The sequence below is a fragment of the Gossypium hirsutum genome, chromosome A02 (genome assembly GCF_007990345.1).
Source record: "Gossypium hirsutum isolate 1008001.06 chromosome A02, Gossypium_hirsutum_v2.1, whole genome shotgun sequence".
NCBI lineage: Eukaryota > Viridiplantae > Streptophyta > Magnoliopsida > Malvales > Malvaceae > Gossypium > Gossypium hirsutum.
The window spans coordinates 106,173,452-106,192,833 of record NC_053425.1 but is presented as its reverse complement, the minus strand read 5'-3'; the positions used below and the strand labels follow the sequence as shown (position 1 = coordinate 106,192,833).

At 33.5% G+C, this 19,382-nt stretch overlaps 2 protein-coding genes across 2 annotated transcripts; one reads left to right on the top strand and one right to left on the bottom strand.

Moving 5' to 3' along the window:
• Positions 1 to 1,058: 1,058 nt before the first annotated feature.
• On the bottom strand, positions 1,059 to 6,651 carry LOC107931625 (exosome complex component RRP43). The gene is made up of 9 exons (XM_016863565.2): positions 6,415 to 6,651; positions 4,761 to 4,934; positions 4,624 to 4,673; positions 4,461 to 4,530; positions 4,255 to 4,360; positions 3,731 to 3,797; positions 3,479 to 3,554; positions 2,252 to 2,541; positions 1,059 to 1,369 (listed from the first exon to the last, which is right to left on the bottom strand). Exons 2-9 carry the CDS (start codon positions 4,918 to 4,920, stop codon positions 1,286 to 1,288), a joined length of 903 nt encoding a protein of 300 aa, XP_016719054.1. The 5' UTR covers positions 4,921 to 4,934; positions 6,415 to 6,651; the 3' UTR covers positions 1,059 to 1,285.
• Positions 6,652 to 8,212: 1,561 nt separating this feature from the next.
• LOC107931656 (pectinesterase inhibitor 10-like) lies at positions 8,213 to 8,758 on the top strand. The gene is made up of 2 exons (XM_016863592.1): positions 8,213 to 8,443; positions 8,510 to 8,758. The coding sequence occupies exons 1-2, from the start codon at positions 8,213 to 8,215 to the stop codon at positions 8,756 to 8,758; spliced, it is 480 nt and encodes a 159-aa protein (XP_016719081.1).
• The last annotated feature ends 10,624 nt before the right edge of the window (positions 8,759 to 19,382 follow it).

Here is a 19,382-nt window from a genome sequence, read left to right as displayed (position 1 = left end):
AACAATGATTTATACAATCACAAAATACTATATCATCACAAATATAAAGACTAAATTAAAAAAAAAAATTTGTCAACTTTTAAGGCAAGCGTAGACAAAATAAAAATGGACATAATCGTCCAAAAACTGAAAAAAAAAGGTAATAAAATTGGATTTATATTTAAGAATATTTTAATGAATAATTAATTATATAAATATAAAAAAATAAATTTAATTAATTTGAATTTTGTAGGTGATACGATCCGGTCTTATCCAAAGCTAAAAACAAAATAAATAAATAAAAAATCTAACAATTGCTCATAGATTTAGAATGAAGATTTTAAAAAAGAAATGTTGGTCTACTTGATTGGTTTCTCATCCAAAGATTAATTATTTGGATGCAAATATCGGCTATAATACATATACATTTAATTTTGTATATAAAATATCATATATTTATTAATTTAAATTTAAAAATAAATGTAAAATTAACCCTCAAATAATTACCATATTTTTCTTTAGAAACCTATTTTTATTTTCAGCATCTTAAAAATAATTCCCTCTCATTGTACACTAAAATAAGACGAAATTGAATAATTTATCTGCCTCCTTTTGACCAAAAAGAAAAAAAAAACCACACACTTTGAGCACCTAAGTGGAACAAGTGGTATAGTTTGAGATCAATTTTGTAATCAAGCATTCTAGTTACTCTAGAACAATTAAGAAATGGCGAAACTACCTGGTAGGCCACTCTATTATAAAGATTGGATCAAATTAATTCCTCTGAATCAATTTAATCCCTATACAATTAACAAGAATAAGGTGAAATTTCAACAAAAACATTTTTCTTTTAAAAAAGTCTTTGACAAAGTTAATATTTTGTAAATTTTAGTGGTTTTGCAAATAAAATCCTTTATTTAGAGTTGAACTAGAAACGAATAAAAATTAATTTTTCATGTAATTTTTCAAACACTAAATGTTAACTTTATTACAATTTGACATTATTTGATCCTTTTTAATAATTCAAGACAAAAATCAATCTATTTAATAGTAAATGGACTAATTTGATTCAGTTCCTCTAAAAAAGGGACTTACTTAGCATATATTTTCAACATTAAGAAATTCTATAGAACATACCAAAAGGCAATAAACAAAATTTGCCCCTTTTAAGCATACTAGAATTGGTTCATTACAACCTCCAAAAACCAGTCCCTGAACTAATAATGTCACTAAACAAACGCAATAGAACAAACGAAAAATAATTTAAAAAAGATAAATTATTAACATTAAATTAATAGGTGCAAGATTAGTCAACCTCCATACCAGAAATGGCTTCCTCTAGAATCTTTTGGAGTTCCTTCACCCTTTGCCGTGTTAATGCAATGCAGTCCTGCATCCATGGAAAAGTTATTTTCATATCAAGCTTTCGGTCCATTAGTTCAGTATAAGTATAAGGGTTAATATAATTTTTAGCTCCCGAACTTTGCAATTAGTTTGGCCCGTGTTAGTTTTGGAACTTTGCAACTTTTTCCATTTTGGTCATTGCAAGTTGATTTTCATAAAGTGTGATAACGAGACACTTGGAGATTGTTTGAAGAAGTGGCATAATCTTAAGAGTGTTATGCTCACACCTTAATGGAACCAATTTAGGGACCAAATTGGAAAAAGCTGCCAAGTTCCAAGACTAATGTGGATAAAAAAAAGTTTAGATACTAAAGTGGACTTAATTGCAAATTTTAGGGGTAAAAAATTAAATTAACCACTTGAATTTCGTTAAAAGTGTGATGACATAATGCTCTGAGATTGTGCCACATAATCACTTAAAATATATATAATTGGGAAAAGCTTACATGGTCAATATTAGAATGTCAAGTCATCACACCTTAATGGAATCAAAGTTCAATGACTAATTAGGAAAAGCTACCGAGTTCTGAGACTAATAAAAAAAGTTAAAGAGTACTAAGTTGGACCTAGTTGTCAAGTTTAAGTGACAAAAATTACATTAACCCTAATTTTACAACAATTTGTATGGCAAACACATCATAAAAAAAAAGACTTCAAAGCACCAAAAAGTTTGAACATTGAACATGACAACCTATATTTCTGTAAACTATTTCCTTTTGGACAAGAAAATGACCTTCAGGCCTAATCTTGGAGTCAAGGTGGCTTCAAAAGTTAACGGTGAAAAAGACACCATGATAAGAGCACTAAAATGTATTATGCTACTAAAGCATCATTAAAACCTAAAAAGGGAAATCAAGATTCAACTGACCTGGATAGCTGATGTATACGCTAGAACTGTTCCACCTGGTTTATGAAGTGAGACGAGTTGACTAGATGAATCTAAAACCACGGTTAAAATCGTGTCCATAATAGATTCTTCCTCGGCAGTAGGATCTGCCAAAATGTAGTTCTTATGAAGTACACATGTCAACGAAAACGGAATGCTGCTCAGATTAATTTTTCTCTTCTCCTTATTGACTGGTTCCCTGTCAGATAGTCCTTGTTCCTCTGATAAAACGATCTTTCCATCATCGTTGAGAGATACCACCGGGATTTCCACTGGAATATTTTTTTTTTTGTAAAATAAAAACAGTTAGATTAGACACTCCAAAACAAAATCTATTAAATCAATAGTGTAGCTGCAGAGGGAATATCAATACCAGATAATATAAAGAGGCTTTGCATGGGAAAGCAAGCTAGGCAAAATTAAAAGGTAAATAGATTACAGCCATAACATATGGCTGACCTTGCTTTTTATCTTATATCATGAAAGTATAAATTGCGGATATTTTGCAACAGGGTTTACCATTGACGTATGCCCTATAACCAATAAGCTTGGTCAAGATTTATACTACCAATGATGCATACTAATCACTCATCTAATATGAGATTTAGTAATTTTTTGGTTTACCCAAGGAAAAGCTTTAATCATGGATTAGATGAAACCATGTTCCTAAAGCAAATTCTGATCATTGTATTGCCAAGATAGAGCAGTGATAATTTTTGCTGGTGCATGAAAATGCGTTTCCTATGTTAAAACTAAAGGAAGTAATTCATGCAAAACCCCAAGATCGTCAGACACACACTTAAAAGAAGCATGAAAATCAGAATGCCAAGCCTGAAATAAAATCAATTGTATGTTAATGCATCAAGTGGATATAGCTTTTAGTGGTTTATCATAAATTTCTTAAAGATAACAGAAGGAAAAGGAGCATCATGTTCCAAGTGTCTTTTGTCAACCTATTATGACTCACTCTTGATAAACAAATGACATGCTACTTTTAATTTAATTTAAACCGGAGGAATTCCTCAGGCGGTCATACATTTTTCTCTTAAAAAGATCAAAGCAATTTTACCATCGCAAATTTTCTTTTCCCTCTCATTGTGAATCTTCTTTCTCATGGAAGAGGTTGGTTGTTTTTAGCAAGTATTATCATATTTAGTGGCATGGTGAATTGATGTTATAATATTTGATGAAAATGAGAGAAACACTTACAGTGAGAAAAGGCAGCAACAGCTGAGAGTAATGCAGTGTCAAAAAGAGCACCATCAGCATCCAAACAGTATATGTCCTGAAAAAACAGAATACTGTGTTACTTCCATATTCAAGGAGAACAAAGGCACTATGGTATTACTTGAATTTCCATATCAACTTGCATGAACACTAGATGGCTTATGCTCGAACTCTTACACAATTTGAAAGTCCTAAGACGGATAATTAAGACATTTTAAAAGCACAATCACGTACCAAATATGCCATCCAAGCAGCTTTTCCACTAACCAAGGACAGTTCTTTCAAATTGATCATGCCAGAGCTGTAATTACACATGACAAGTTGTTTGAGAACCTAACAGAAAGAAAAGGATTCAAAGTGGAACAGCTTTGAAACAGAACATTTATAAGTGTAAAGAGATTCAAAAGAAACGAAACCACCAACAAATTTAGATAAAATAACTGAGCAGTGTGCTTCAGCAAGTAGTAAGAAGCAAGAGGGAGAACTCAAAGTTTCAATATCAAGGCTAAAATACCCAGTTAACCACATCAATAATCATAAGCAAATACAGAGGCGAAGAGGAAGATAATGATTGAATCCACACAAAGATGAGATAACAAATTGCAGACTTTGCATTCTGAAGAATTCAAATTGCAGACTTTGCATTCTGAAGAATTACAGCACAGATAAACAGCACACGTCACAACTACAAGTAAATTAACAGGCTTAATAGAGTGCATCTCACATCAATAAACAATCAAGGAACTAAATTGGCATGCCTTAAAATAGTGTCTGACAACTGCTTTGCCACGACTGGTGCTGCCTCAGCCGGTCTGCCAGGCCTAACAATTGGAGAACAAATTGGAGGCATGTGGAAATCAATAGCTGAAAATGAAAAAGAAATTATGATAAAATACGAGAGATAAGAGATACGTTTTAAGAAGAGAAAGAGAAACAGGAAAGCATGCAGCTAACGGCAACAAACCTATACAACCCTCATCCGGTGTTTCCAATGAAGGGGTCATGACCTCCATTTTGATAGCAGCCAACATAGTCTATGCCATGCAAGGAATTAATTATTAAACTCCAAGCTTAATTGCTTGCCAAAGCAAAGCAGTATATGTATTCAGAGAAAGTGACAAACTTACAGTTGAACCAATTTTTGCAAGTGCTGAACCATTAGCAGATGCAACAGCCCCTGGATATTAAAGGAATCAGATCCAAGTATGAAGAAATATTATGTCACATAAAAGTTTCATAGTTATATCTTTTTTCTTTTACTAACCAAGGGCAATGGTGGTTTCTCTTGCTCTTCCAAGCGGACGAGCATCAGGACGTATAGACTCTAAAAGATGTTTCTCATAGAAACGAAGGGGAAAGAGGCACCTGAAAGCATCTACCTCAACTTCAGTTGACAAGTCACCGCTCGCATTTGATAATCCCATCGCCAATCTATTTTCTTTTTATCGAAAAAGGGGGGAAAAACACAGTTATACCCATCCATTATCAGAAATTAAATTTCATTCATTTTAAAATGTTGTTTTCAAGGTAATAGTACCATGGAAGCCCTTCTACTAGAAGTCTGATTGCTTTTTGCCTTTTCTTCTCAAAAAATGAGCAAATTAGTCCTTGTACTTTAAATCAAAGAGCAAATTGGTCCTTGTGTTAAAATTTTCATTCATTTCTACTATTAAAAAATAGTTCCTATACATCAAAATAAGGTACATGTAACGCGTCAAATATAATTGTTTGGTTATTCTGTCAGCCACTTTAGATGAAAATTTTTGACTGAAAGGCCTAGTTTGCTCTTTGATTTAATGTACAGGGGCAAAAGGGTTTCCATGCTGCTTTTTCCATTGAATATGTGTTTTAGTTGTACAAACAGCATCAATATTTTATAAATTTTAGCAGAACTTCCTACATTAACAATTCTAATTCATCAATAAATCAGCATAATCGGAAAATTTTCAATGCTCAGAATCAATATTTGAAACATAAACTCATGCGATAATAATGAAAACAATAAACAAATTAGAAACGAGAAATAACCCACCATACAAAGACAGAGAAAAATGATGAAAACACCCAATAAAAAGCCAAAGAAAAATGGGACTTTAAATTGATCTTCTACTTGGTACAAGACATTAACAAGACAAGACATAGAACCATCTTACTTCAAAAAAAAAAAATTATCATAACATGATTAGAACAAAAAGAGCCAATGGGATCAATCCTAAAGAACGGAAGAATAGACCTCTCTTAAACACACTGAATAACAATCTTCCATTCCCAAATTCAGGGAGGATTCTATGATATATGGTAAACTACAAACCCTTCAATCCAGTTCTTGTTAATTGAGCTAGTTTTCATTTTTTTTCTTTGGCCAATAAAAAAAGCCGGTTCTAAAGGTATAAGCCCAATGATGGGATCCATGGAAGTCCTCATGGAACTAGGAGTGTTACAGCTTATAAAAAAAAGGGGGGAAAATCAATTTCCTTTGCTACCTTATGAATTAAAAACAGCCCAGAAAATCCTAATTCCCTAGCGAATGCTACACCATCCCATTTCTGTTTCCCTTTTTCCTTTAAGGAAAACCCCCCAAAAAAACCCTATCTTTCAAAATAAAATATTCAAATCAACAACCAAATTCGACCCATGAAACAATCAATCGTCTGATCTTATTCAATTCAATATTTGACCAAATCCATTCAAACTCAAATCGTGAAATGAAAAAAATATTAATCCCAAAAAATAAATAAAACCGGAAAAAACACACACAATTCCTATCTCTCCTTCATAACAAACGCAAAATGAACTAACGCACAAAAAAAAAAAACCTGGAGCACCATCAAGATCATGAAACGAAACCCATTAATCTAAAGCAATAGAAAGAGAATAGGATTTTCTATCCGTTAAATTAACGGGTCGGGCATACGTACCTCGGGTCAAGGAGAAGCAGACGAAGGCTGGAGATGAAGAAGGGTAAAGGAGATGCCTTTAAGCGTTAAGTAGTAACAAATGATATAGTGATTGTTTATGTATCAACTACACCATGCAGATGATAATAGTGGAAATTTTTCTATTTAGAAAATTGTTGTTCTTAAATATCACTACTATCACTCCCCAAGTTTATGTATGATGAGTCCTCTATCATAGGCTCATTTTAGGCCTCGATATCCTTACACTTTGTTTCTATGTGTTTTTAAGTGTTCTATTCTAATTTTATATTTTATTTTTGGAATTTAACATGTTGCAATTTTAGTGTGTTTTTTTTTCTTCATATTTTTAGTGTTGTTCATAAGTTTATTTTTAATAAGGTAATGAGGAGTTTTTTATAGCTACACGAGACAGAATTACGAGTGTAAAAGCATTTAAAAGTCAAGTTAAATTTATGCATGATATCAAAATTATATAAAGTTATTTAGGATTGGCTTAACTCAAAATATGCATATCAAATTTTACCTAAACAAGCACAATTTTATAAAAATCTAAAGCATAAACCCTTTTAGACTTTCAAAATTATTTTAAATTTTTATAAAATTTTTTGTTAAAAAAACATTTATAACTAATATTATAATATTTTACTTATTATATAGCATAAATTACATAATATATAAAAGAATTAGAAAAAACGAGCCAGATCATAATTGCAACATTAATATGTGAGCCAAGCACATTAATTTTTCATTCCAAATAATAGGCGGAACATTGGGCTTCAAAAGGCAACCCAACCCCGGAACATTGGGCTTCAAAAGGCAACCCAACCCTTAACACAATCTTCAAGTGACCTATTTGCACATAATCAAAGAGATGATCGGCCGCACAAACTACTTGGCTCATGAAATCAGAATTGCAACTTCACAATTTATCATAATATGACCTTGGAATTCCTGCTTCTTTCCATTTAATCGTACCTATGGCAAATATTAGACCAGACATGGCAGATACAAAATACTACAATGTCAATCCAATAGCTAAATTTTCTTTTAACATAATATTAACTTTTGTTTTTAATTTATATATATATTTTAAAGTTAAATTTAAAAATTTATAATATAATGAAATATGGTTGGAAAATATTTGATACACTACCAGTATAATGTTTAGACTCTACAAGTAAAGTTAGGGATTGACAAGTATCATATAGGGAAGGGACATAGTAATATAATAGAAAAATAAATAATTTTAAAAATGAGATCCATGACAAATTTTTAGGGTTACTTACCGAATAAAAAAAATACACCACCAATGTACCAAATTTTAACCCTAATATAATATAATATGATTTAATTATACCTTTATTATCATATTATAATTTCAAATGTGTCGTTGAAAGCAATACATTATATGTAGTATTACTTAATTGAAGAATAGCTTAGAATTTATATCTCATAACTCTTGAACACAAAATGTTGAACTCTAACCATTGAAAGGCTTTGTTATAAGTTACAATATGGTTACTAGTATATTTGGTTTAGTGGACTTTTTAAAAGGAAAAAATATTAGTATGTACAAAACATTAACTACTAAATTAGCTTTTTATTTCTAAAAAATTTCCCTAAAAATAAAAGTTAACTTAATTATTTTTTTCTTTTTTTTTGAGATTTTAAAGGTTTAATCCCGTCCACAAGAAAACCACTACAATCACTACCATATATATATATATTATTATATCTCAATATTTTAATAAAAAAGTTAATACATATATCATAAACTATCGAGAAGCAAAAGAGAAAGATGGCCCGCCAAGATATTGTTGCTGCACTTATTTTCATGGCTATTGTTGGGGCGTTTGTCGCCGATTCATCACCTTCGTTATCCCCTTCCAAGGCTTCTTCACCTGCAAAGTCACCATCTTCTTCTTTTTCTTCCTCAGCTTCCTCTCCTGCCAACTCACCGACATCATCCTCTAGGAGCCCCTCTTCATCACCATCTAAATCTAGTGGAGGAGCACCCAAGTCATCTCCTGTTAGAGCCCCAAAGAGTTCCTTAAGCTCCTCTTCTCCTAGCCCCAACTAAAACGAATACCCCAAGGCTAAGAAAGGATCCTCTTCTGATGCTGAGTCCCCAGAAGATGTGTTATCCCCTCCTTCACCGACTACCGATGGTGAAGTTTCTGACTCCCCTACTTCTAGCCCTAAAAGCAACGATGAGTTCGTTGATAATGAAAGCCCAAAATTTAGTAACGATAGTCCTGCACCAGAACCTTCTAATTCTATAAAAATCAAAGCCTTCACTGGCATCGCCGGTGTTGTAGTTGTTACCGAATTCTTCTTCTTCTAAGCATCACATGCATAAGTTCAACTTTCGATGAACTATTCGTGTATCGTTTATACAACGTATTTATGTTTGTTTATTAAGCTAAATAAACAAGTATAACTAAATTTTTTATGTTCATTTAATAAACAAACGAATATGAACATAGGTGTGTTATTGACTAGTTTATGACTCGTTTGTTTATTAATGATATTTTTTTATAAAAATTTCATTAGTATATATATTAAAAAATTATCTTAAAACTCATTTATTGTTCCATTAGTATACATTAATAAAATTATCTTGGTTTGTATTTTTTATTTATAATATAATTATTTATATTTATATTTGACTATTTTATATCTAAACAATATATGTGTATGTATTTATTATTTGTTTATTATTTATTAACATTGTTCGTGAACATGTTCGATTAAATTAGATGAATATATTCGTGAATATTAGACAAACAAACATGAACACATATAATTTTAAATAAACAAATATGAACAAAAATTTGAAATCCTTAACGAACACAAACTAAACATGAATAAGCTTAAAATTAAACAAATGAATATAAACAGAGCTTTTTTTATTCAAGATCAGTTCATTTACAACTTTATTTATAGGCTAATTGATTTATTATTACTCTTGAGCCCAAAATAAAAGATTTATTTACTCATAGTGAATGAAATCCCTCAAAATGTATATAAGTAATTAAAATTTTTGAATGTGAATAAAAATATTTATTAACAATTAGCATCGGAAAAGAGTATTAATGCATAAAATAAAAAACAAAATTAATATTAAGCTACTAAAATTTAGTTGCCTGGGTAAATTTGTTTTCAAGATTTAGTATTGCATCTTTGTTTCTTTCTTTTCATTGCGACCATGTTAGGTTAATTAGTTGTACGTTAGAATATTTTACTCTTTAGTTTTCTTTAGCTTCAATTTTATTTTCGGCTGTTGTTAATCACTTTGGAATCTCACTCTTGTGGATGCAAATCAACACTTTTGGAGTTCCAATAAAAGCAAAGATATTTTCGTTCTTCATATCTATAACCTTTTCTTATTTCTCACTTATCTTAATTCCGTTTCTATTGACATACATCAATACTTCGTCAAATAAAAGTTAAAACAGATATAAGAAACTATCAAGAAAAAAAGAGAGAAAGATGGCCCGCCAAGATCTTCCTGTTGTTGCACTTGTTTTCATAGATATTGTTGGCGCATTTGCTTCCCATTCCAAGGCTTCTTCCCCCACAAAGTCGCCATCTTCTTCCTCGGCTTCCTCCCCCAAGTCCTCTTCCAACAAGTTGTCGACACCATCTTCCAACAATCCCTCTCCATCACAATCGAAATCTGACGGAGGAGGACCCAAATCATCTTCTATTGGAGCCTCAAAGAGTTCTTCAAGATCTTCTTCTCCTAGACCTAGCAAATGAGAAAGCTTTGAGACTAAGAAAGAATCCCCTTTTGATGTTGAGTCACTTGAAGAGGTCTTATCCCATCCTTCACCAATAGTCGCTAACGAAGTTTTGACGTTATATTTTTAGCATTGTTCTTGAACTTTTTTGACGTTTCATAAATTTTTATAATTTGAACTTATAATTCCACATTCTTTCCATTTCATGGTACCTGTTGATCTGAAACAATTGCTACGTCTACAAGTTGCTAAATCTACAAGAAACAAAGTATGAGAAGAGCTTGCTGCAGAAGTGAACACTTCTAAAAAACTGCGATTGATACAATGTAAACAAGAGACAATTTTTTTTACATAGTTTGATTTTCCTACGTGTGCGGAGCATAGCTCAACCAGATGAATCCACTATCCTTGAAGAAAATACAAAAAACGGTTCTAATTCTAACACACCCCAATGAAGGATCATTACTTCTGCATCTCAAAGGCTATATTTATCCCAATTATATAAGGTTTTTGAAATTTTCTAACATAATCACAATCCCTTCTATTCAGTAGCTAAAATAGTTAAATATAATATAATATTAGCGACCAAGTAAAATGGACCTGTTACTGGTATGTATTCAATGCTTTGAGTCATTCCAACTTCCTTGATCCAATGTATTCAATACACATGATATGATCCAACTTGATCTTCTAAATATGTTCCTCTAAATGAATTGATCTCCATTTATGAACTTAAATCGTTCAACAATATCAATATGACCCAAATATTTGGTTCAATAAAATGTTAATCTTCTGAATATGACAAGTTGTTATTGTGTCGCAATGGTGAAGGAAGTATGCACTTCTTTTTGCACATTACAACTTCATATATTTCAATAGCACCATTGAAGCATATAATATATGGCACATATTAGAACAAATGTTGCAGATGCAAAATAATACAAAGTAAACCTAATAACTCAAATTTCTTTTAAAAATTTAAATTTAAATTTAGAATTTTATATTATAATAATTTAATATAATATATTTGTAACACCCTCTAACCCCACGCCGTCACCGGAATAGGGCTACGAGATATTACTGGACTTATACACTAACATTTATACAAAACCCAATCATACACTTTACATTCCAAATCAATATTCATCAAATTTCATCATAAAGTCCCTAATATGGGCCTACGGGGCCCAATATATGTTTTAGAAGTGATTCGGGACTAAACTGGCAACTTTAGAAATTTTTCCTTGGAAATAGGGGCATACGCCCGTGTGGCCTGAAACATGGCTGTGTGGCCAGGCCATGGGCAAATTCTGACTTTTTCACACGGCCTGGGCACACGCCCATGTGACTTGGCCGCGTGAAAACATGATTTTTTGACCATTTTTAAGCTATTTTCACATGCCAAACATATCTATTTCATGCCCAAACATTTACTAATAGTTCTTAAATCAAATATCATTCATTATGCCATTCAAACTTAGCAAATATTCATTCATTCATTCAATACCTCTTAAGAATTTTATACCACAATTCATATCAAAATTATACAACATTATCATACTAGTCAAACTCATGTAAATTTAACTTTCAAAATATGCATATTTTGTAATAGCCCAAATTTACCCGGGCCCGTAAAAATAAATAAATATAATAAAAATAAAAAAACAAAAATTTATTAAAATAAAGTCCATTTACAGTCCATTAACAAAACCCAAAACCCAATAGCCCAACTAATGACCCAAGACCCAATCAGCCTACATTACCCAGTACCCGGTTACGCTCAAGCCCAAGTACCCAAGTGCTGCCCAAAATACATAGGGCCCAAGTGGCCCAATTCGTTAATAGGAGACAGAAAGGCCTAGGGTTTCAGAAACCCTAGGCGCTGCAAGCACCCCAACAGACGCGCCCGTTCGTCTCGCAGTGACCCACCATAAGTGCCGTGATTCCAGGCTCCGTATCACTCCATGATCGACGCCTGAATCAACTCTGGTGTGCCGTCGTCAGTGCCCGTTTATTACTAGCTTCCTCGCTGGTACCTGCAAAAGGAGAAGAAACCACATAACCAAAGAAACAAACAAGGAAAGAAATCAAATGATTCTTTCCTAAAATGTAACAGAGGGTTATAAAAACCCCTTTTTTTGATCTTTTATAATACTACGGTTTTTTTTGAATATACACACAGATTCAATAAAAAGAACACAGATTTTATATATATAAACAGATATACACATATACACAAGGGAGACGAACAGTTTCATTGTGGAAAAGGTGATTCAATTACATTTTTTATTTACTTCCTGTTGTTCTACATGTATGAATTGTTTCTTTAAAAAAAAACATCAGTATTTAAAAGAGGGAAGAGGTTACCTGTGTTTCGCCTGGAAAGACGAAGGTTTTTAACCTTCTGACCACCGCATACGGTGGCGCGTGTGGCGCGTGGGTGTGCTGCCCAACAATTGGAGACCGGAGCCCGGACTGCCCTTTCCTCTCTCATTTCAGAGAGTTTCAAAGTTTTAAAAAAAAAACAGTTTCTAAAATGAATTTTAGCCCAAAAAACTGACTTAAATAGCATAATAGAAATGGTGTCGTTTTTGCTTAATCTGATAAGTACCAAAACGGCACCGTTTAAACCCAGGATCCGCGTGTTGACCTGAGAACCGGATGAGATTCGCGTGTTTTCGTTTAAATGGGCTAATTGCCCAATTAGTCCTTCCGTATTTTTAATCTTTACAATTTCATTTTGTTTTTATTTTAAATTGACCCCAGTCTTCTACGATTAATTCAATCTAGTCCTAATGGCTATTAAAGCCTATTCTGGGAAGGAAGTCGTTTTATGGGATTAGGGCAAATTGCCCAGTGAGTCCCTTGTAGTTTTGAATGCATTCCAATTAGGCCTAATTTTTTTTATTTTAAAATTAGCCCTAGAACCCTAGTTTTATTTAATTTTAATCCTTTTAAATATTTTTGCATAATTTATTTATTAAATACCTTATATATTATTTATTTTTATAAATATTAGTTATATAAAATAATATATATATATTACTTTTTATTTATATATTATTCATTATATTATTTTAATATATATATATTATTTATAAATTTTATTATACATTATATGTTTTACTATATATATTATTCCTTGCATTTTTATTTTTATTTTATTATAAATTATGTATTATTTTATTATTCATTAATTGTGTAAAATTTTAATTTTTTTAATTATTATTAAATAATAGTATATATATATTATCCTTATTTATATGACAGTTATCATATTATTATATTTCATTATATTTTATTTATATTTTTTATTACATATCATATATTATTATATATTATTACCTATATTATCTTCCTTTTATTATATATTATTTCATTATTTATTTTTTATTAGTATCAAAAATTTAAATTTGTAACTTATTATAAACTAATACATATATTGTTATTATATATATATTTAATGTCTATATTTAAAATTTACTACAAAATTTTGTTCTAATTTAACATCTTTTTTTTATAAATATATCAAGCTACTATTAAATAATATATATTTTTAAAATTTTTTATTACTTATATATTGCTTAATATTTTTTTATTGTTTTCATTTTGTTTTTTTTATCCTTCTTTTATTAGGTATTGTTTTAACACGCTAATTTCATCTTATAAATTATTTGTTATTTATCATGTTATTTATTTATTATTATGTATTCACGTACAAATTGATCATTTTATGTTATTATTTTAAGAATATATTCGCATGAAATATTATTATATATGTTTAATATTCATTATTCTTGCTGCTTTGTACTTTTGTATGAAATGATAATGTGTATTATTCATGTCATTTATGATTATGTATGCATGAAATGTTAAAGCATATTGTGATTTATGTCGTATTTACCATTTTCCACATTATATTTGTATGAAATGTTAAAGTATGTAGTTTAATTAATCCAATATTGATCTTTTGTAATAGGTTAAATGCATCAACATTTAAAAAAAAAATTCTATTTCATCTAATCCAAAGGAATCTTAAAAACAAGGCAATGTCTTTTGTATTTAGGAATTCGGGAAATAGTGCCCTAACATGCTGGGTTGCAATTTTCCGTTTGTCTAAATATCTAAAGTATCCTTTTTAATAGACTTTGCAAATTACGAGATGATTTTTAGTTACGAAAGTTTAAGAACATCGCGTCCAATCATGCTGGATGTGATGTTCGCATTCTTTTGGGACAAAAGAATTTCAATTTTCAACTCAAATTGTTACGATTTTAAAAGAGATCTTATTGCTAAATTCTTTCAAGCTTTTGACATTAAGACAAAACTATTCAATTTGGTACCAATTTTGGGCGTTACGAGGGTGCTAACCCTTCCTCGTACGTAACTGACTCCCGAGCTCGTTTTCTCATAATTTTGTAAACCAAAATGTTTTATAAGGTGATCCAATCACACTTTAAAAGGTTTGTGGCGACTCCCGTTTTCAAAATACCCATTTAAAAGGAGGTTTCAATAGCTTGGCGACTCCAATGGGGACCAATAAGAGAGTCAAGCCAAGAAATTGATTATTTTCTGTCTTAATGTCGGAAGTTTGGAAAATTTTACATATATTGATCTTTTTACATATGTTTGCTGCATATGTTTGTTATCTTGTTTCCACACATTGCATTTGCATGACCGCTGTGGTCGTACCCCCAAGTGGGAGTGAGAAGCTACGCTTTCGTGAGGTTTTCACCTCCATATGAGCTAGTGGATTGCTTCCAGGATACTGTACCTATGTCTTCGTGAGATTTTCATCTCCGCATGGCCATAGGGAAATGTGTTCCCCTAAATTGAACTTGGTCTATATGAGCCCATAACGGGTGAGGACCGAGGAATCTGCTGGTTCAAGTACCCTTGCTTTAGAACTAAAACGCATATAGTGAGCTTTAAGTGCTTACCCAAGGGAGTAGAGTGATAACCTTTAGTAAGCTATCCTTATAAGTGCTTGTGTGTTATACTTTCATATGATACTGACTTACTTTATTTTGCTATCATTGCATGTCACTTAACATTTAAAGGTGTCGATTCACGGTTCGATTTCTAGATTAGAAAGTTTTGTAATGAGGAACAAATATCTTGATAAAGTGAAGGATAATGCCTCTGTTTGTACCTGGTCAGAGAAAACCCAGTTAGAGAAAGGAGATATAATTACCGAGGGGTATACCTCAGAGTTATGGGACTTCACTCGTATTAATTTGACACAGAATGAGTTTCAGGAGTTGAGAGACATTTGGGCCCAATGGGATGACGAGGCTAAACAGCGTTTTTATCAGAATTATGGAGATCTTTCCTATTTGCTAGACATCAAGGTAGATAAACTTCCGAGCTATGGTACAGTTTTGGAACCCTGCCTATAGTTATTTCACATTTGGAGAGGTAGACTTAGTCCCTACTTTGGAGGAGTATATGACCTTGCTTCGCTGCCCAAAAATTCAAGGTAAGAAAGCTTATGTTAGGGTTGCTAATCCCCCGACTTTTGTGAAGAAATTAATGATGATTACAGGGGGTGAGTGAACAGTGGGCCGCAGCTCGAATCCAACAAAAGGGTGATAGCAAATGCATTCCGTGGGCAGGTTTGAGGGATTTGATATTGGCACACCCAGATGTGAAGAAGAGGGTTGATGTCTTGGCCTTAAGTATGTATGGATTGATGATTTTCCCAAAAGCTATGGGGCACATAGATGAGGCAGTTGCAGATTTATTCGATCGAACTAGTAAACAGAACACACCTGTGCCTGTAATCCTAGCCGAGACGTTTAGATCCTTGAGTGCATGTCGGAGAGCTGGGGAAGGTAGATTCATTAGATGTGCACAGTTGATGTTAGTTTGGTTCCATAGTCATTTTTGGAGGGTTGATAAGGTTTCTTGCCGAGTGTTCTTTAAGGATTATTCTACACTAAAGGAAGCAGCAGCTACACCGAGGAGGGATGACATTACAGAGGAAAGATGGATAGAAATGTTTCAGAACCTCTGAGAAGAAGATGTTATGTGGAAAGCCCCTTGGATGACTCCTAGCGAAATTCTTTATCGTTGTGGGAACTTTGACTGGGTATCTCTTCCTGGAATTTGGAGGGTTGTTGGTTATGCACCATTACTTGTCCTAAGGCAATATAAGACAGAGCAGTTTATACCAGCAACACAAGGGTTAGCTCAGAGTGACTTCTCATATAAAGGGGATCATTATAAGAAGAAGATGCGAGAAATCTCCGAGGCTTGGAAGAAGGTTTGCTGTGTGAAGATTCTGACTAAAGGACCGACGACAACTTTTGAATACAAAGGGTGGTTTAGTAAGAGAGTCAATGATAACATCCTTAGACCGAGTTTGGAGGCTGCTCGATCAATGGAGGAGAATTTACGAGTGATTCCATTAGAGTTAGAGGTCATAAAGTAAGAGTTCGAAAGGAAGAGTTTGGAGCTTGGAAGAAAGATAGAGAGGCTCGAGGAGGAGAAGATGTACCTAAGTTTAGACGTCGATGTTCAGAAAATCGAGGTCGAAAAAGTAAGGAAAGAAAAGAGGAAGATTGAGGAAGACTGAGATGATTTGAAGACACAATATAAGAAGACACAACAATCATTAAAGAGAGCTGGATTGGGGAAGTCTTCAGAGCAGTGGCAACAAGAGGTTCAAGAAGAAAGAGCCAAATTCGAGTATTAGGAGAAGAAGTTCCAAGAGATGCAGTCGCGTAATCAGGCCCTAGAAAAGGAGAATCAAGGATTAAAAACTAAGGTAACTGAGCTGGGACGATCCCTTCATCATCACCGAAGTCGTAACTCTGTGGTCGAGTTAAAGGCAAGCATGGATAAGATCGAGGAAATGAAACACAATATTAGAGGGTTGGAAGCAGCACTACAGGACTGTGAGCTACAGATTGAGCAGCTCGAGGCAAGAAAAGAACATTGGAAGGGAGAGCTTCACCATTTTCAAGATCAAGTCAGAGATAGGGACTACCTTATGGTAGAAGCTATAGCACAGATTTGAGAGGTTGCTGATCATTTGCAAGACCTGGCGGCGCAAGCTAATGTGTTAAGTACAAAGTATTAGTTAGTGTCAGATAGAGGTCTAGAGTTAGCTTTGTTATTGAATAGGGTTAAAACTTTGGGCCTGAGGGAAAATGTGTACTTGTAATCTGTTTTGTGTAAAGATTTTTGTTTCTTAAATAGCATTTTCTAAAAGAAATTGAATCAGAATTGACATCTTTTTACATTCATGCGTTTGCATCTCATCTCATCATATGCATCCAAATTTATAGAAAGACCCTAATTAGCTAAAATTAATAGAGAGAAAGAGAGTAAGAGAAAGAAAATCTAGAAGCAACACATCCTTACTGTACACGCGCTAAGTCAAAGAATATAGATCAAAGACTTGAGCAGATTCAGAAAGAAATGCAGGAGCAATTGCAGGAGCAATTAGCAAATATCCAACAGGAGATGAAGGATTAAATGTTGGAAGCTCAAAGGAATATGATGGCTGAGATAGCTCAGCTGTTGAGGGGGACAACGGATAAAGGAAAGGCCCCTATGATTACCCCTGAGGAGGATAACGAGGGTTATCCTCCTGGTTTTACTCCGCCTCATGTGCAGACTCAACTTGAGGCATATCCCCGAGGGCCGTCCGTCACAATAAGGCCTTAACAGAGACAAGTCGATGCTGGAATACCCATGAACTTTCAAACTGGTTCGAGATTCAACCTTGGAGACAACCCTGCCAATCCAGTTATACCTGATCTAGATGTAGTTGAGAGGGAAGAGATGAGACTCGAATCATCCAGGCAATTAGAGGAACGTTGCAGATGGTTAGAGAAGAAATTTAAGGTACTAGAAAACGCTGATAATCGTCAGGGAATTGATGCTAAAGACTTGAGTTTGGTCCCAGATTTGGTGTTTCCCCATAAGTTCAAAATGCCGGAATTCAAGAAATACAATGGTACTACTTACCCAGAAACCTATATCACCATGTTCTGCAGAGAGATGACTGGTTATGTAAACAATGATCAATTATTGATCCATTGTTTTCAGGATAGTTTGGTTGGGGCAGCGGCTAGGTGAATCAATTGAGTCGCGCAAGGATCGGTTCTTGGAGAGACTTAGCGCAAGCCTTTATGCGGCAATATAATCATGTGACTGACATGACTCCTGATAGAATCACTTTAGAAAATATGGAAAAGAAGCCTAATGAGAGCTTTAGGCAATATGCACAGAGGTGGAGGGAGGTTGCCATGCAAGTTCAACCACCGCTCTTGGAGAAAGAAACTACCATGCTGTTCATAAACACTTTAAAGGCCCCATTCATTACCCACATGATTGGAAGTACCACCAAGAGTTTTGCCGATATAGTTATAGCGGGAGAAATGATTGAGAACTCCATAAGAGGCAGCAAGATAGAGGGGGAAGCTACTAAAAGATCAGCCTCAAGAAGGAAGGATAATGAGGTGAATAATACGAGTAGCTATAATTCAAAAGTGGTTACGGTTAGTCAGCCCAGAGTAACTACAGTTGGGCAACAAGATTCTCAAAAGCAGGGATCTAGTTTGAGACAAAATTCTAAAAAGGTTTCATTTACGCCTATCCAGTGACGTATCGGGAGCTTTATCAAAGTTTATTCAATGCGCATGCAATAGCCCCTTTTCATTTAAAACCGTTACAATCCCCATATCCCAAATGGTATGATGCAAACGCCAAATGTGAGTACAATGTGGGGATATCGGGGCATTCAATTGAAAATTGCACTGGTTTTAAGAAGGCAGTGGAAAGACTAAAAAAGATGGGGGTCGTAAAATTTGACGACACCCCTAGTATAGAGAACCAGTTGCCAAATCATGGTGATCAAGGGGTAAATGTAGTTGGGGATACGAGTATGAGAAGGATTAAAGAGGGCGTTTCTGAGATGAGAACGCCGATGAAAATGATTTGGGAAGAAATGGTGAAAAGAGAGATGATAATCTCTAAAGAGAGGAATAAAAGAGCAAGAGACTACTGTGAGTTCCATGCTGAAGAGGGGCACGAGATCCAGGAATGCGACGAGTTTAAGGCCTTGGTACAAAGCCTTATGGACAACAAAGAGCTAGAATTTTATGAAGCTAGCTCAAATGAGGGACATATATACACATTAGAAGGTGCACCGAAGAATCAAAATCGGCCGAGGATTATTATTTCTTTACCAGGAAGTAATAAAGTTGAAACACC